This window comes from Penaeus monodon, chromosome 29, assembly GCF_015228065.2.
Source record: "Penaeus monodon isolate SGIC_2016 chromosome 29, NSTDA_Pmon_1, whole genome shotgun sequence".
Classification (NCBI taxonomy): Eukaryota; Metazoa; Arthropoda; class Malacostraca; order Decapoda; family Penaeidae; genus Penaeus; species Penaeus monodon.
Genome location: NC_051414.1, coordinates 12,458,541 through 12,459,582, shown reverse-complemented (window position 1 = coordinate 12,459,582; position 1,042 = coordinate 12,458,541). Strand labels below are relative to the sequence as shown.

Genomic DNA, 1,042 nt, shown 5'->3' with positions numbered 1-1,042 from the left:
AAAGCAATCCTAAATAACAGAAGCAATCTGAGATCAACAATGGCTAAATTTTTGTCATAAATGTAGTAAATTATTACTTTCACACAATTTACCTTAATTCATGATATAACAAAAAAATATTTTGCAATTCACTTACTTATCATTTTTGGATTTAACTCTGAGTCTCTGGCAAACCAGTGTACCCAGACACTCTAAGATTTCCATTACTAGTGCAAATTTATGTGGATAAAAATGTTCTGGAGCTGAGAGAGACAACAATTTTACACACTGAAATATCAAAGATTATCCATTACTACAACAAAACAATTGTTATATATATTCATCTATCTGCTATTTTTACTTTATTTATTATCTTTACTAAATAAGAGCATATCTTTGAACTTTAACACTAGTTTATATTATGGATTTGAGTTTCTTAAGGGTAAAGGAAATCATTATAAAATCCCATTCACAAAACCTACCTGTATTGCAATCTTCAATGCTTTTACTCTTTGATCTGTCTGCCAGGACTGAATCAGTTCCTGCTTCAGCCCAATCAAACGCTGTGTGAACTCCTCTTGTGTAAGACCCCCAACTTCCCGTATTGTTCCCCCACTGATTTCATCTAAGGAGTCTAACTGTTCCAGGCGGGCACGGATGCGTTCACTGCCACTCATTCCTGAAATCATTATTGGGTCACAAAGTTTCATAAATATCTCTCAAAATTGTAATTTGAGTGATTCATTACAATAATTTGGGAGAGAAAAATTACTTAGACTATCTCTTTAACAAAATCATATTGCTGTTCAAGAGTTTGGAACTATTTCTTACCAAAAATATCTTGGGTTCTGTGTTCAGAACTATATATTACCAATTATGAATAACTTTTAAATCTCTGACTGATAGACTTTGCTTATCATGTGTTCCTAGATATAATAAATGAGTTAGACAAAAATTCAATTTTCAAGATCATGACAAACTTACCTTGAGTACGATGCCTTTCAGTGATGGCAGTCTGAGTTTTCACCACACCTGTAATAAATTAATATCAAATGAGTTCTGA

The 1,042-nt window shown here is 32.3% G+C and overlaps 1 protein-coding gene across 1 annotated transcript in view; it reads right to left on the bottom strand.

The window, feature by feature from the left end:
• The window catches only part of LOC119591963 (VPS35 endosomal protein sorting factor-like), a gene marked incomplete at its 5' end in the record, with an annotated part of 25,901 nt that extends 24,890 nt beyond the window's left edge, over positions 1 to 1,011 (bottom strand). The window contains 3 exon segments of the mRNA XM_037940717.1: positions 137 to 267; positions 462 to 658; positions 964 to 1,011. Of these exon segments, the coding sequence (XP_037796645.1) occupies positions 137 to 267; positions 462 to 658; positions 964 to 1,011 (376 nt within the window).
• Between the last annotated feature and the right edge of the window lie 31 nt (positions 1,012 to 1,042).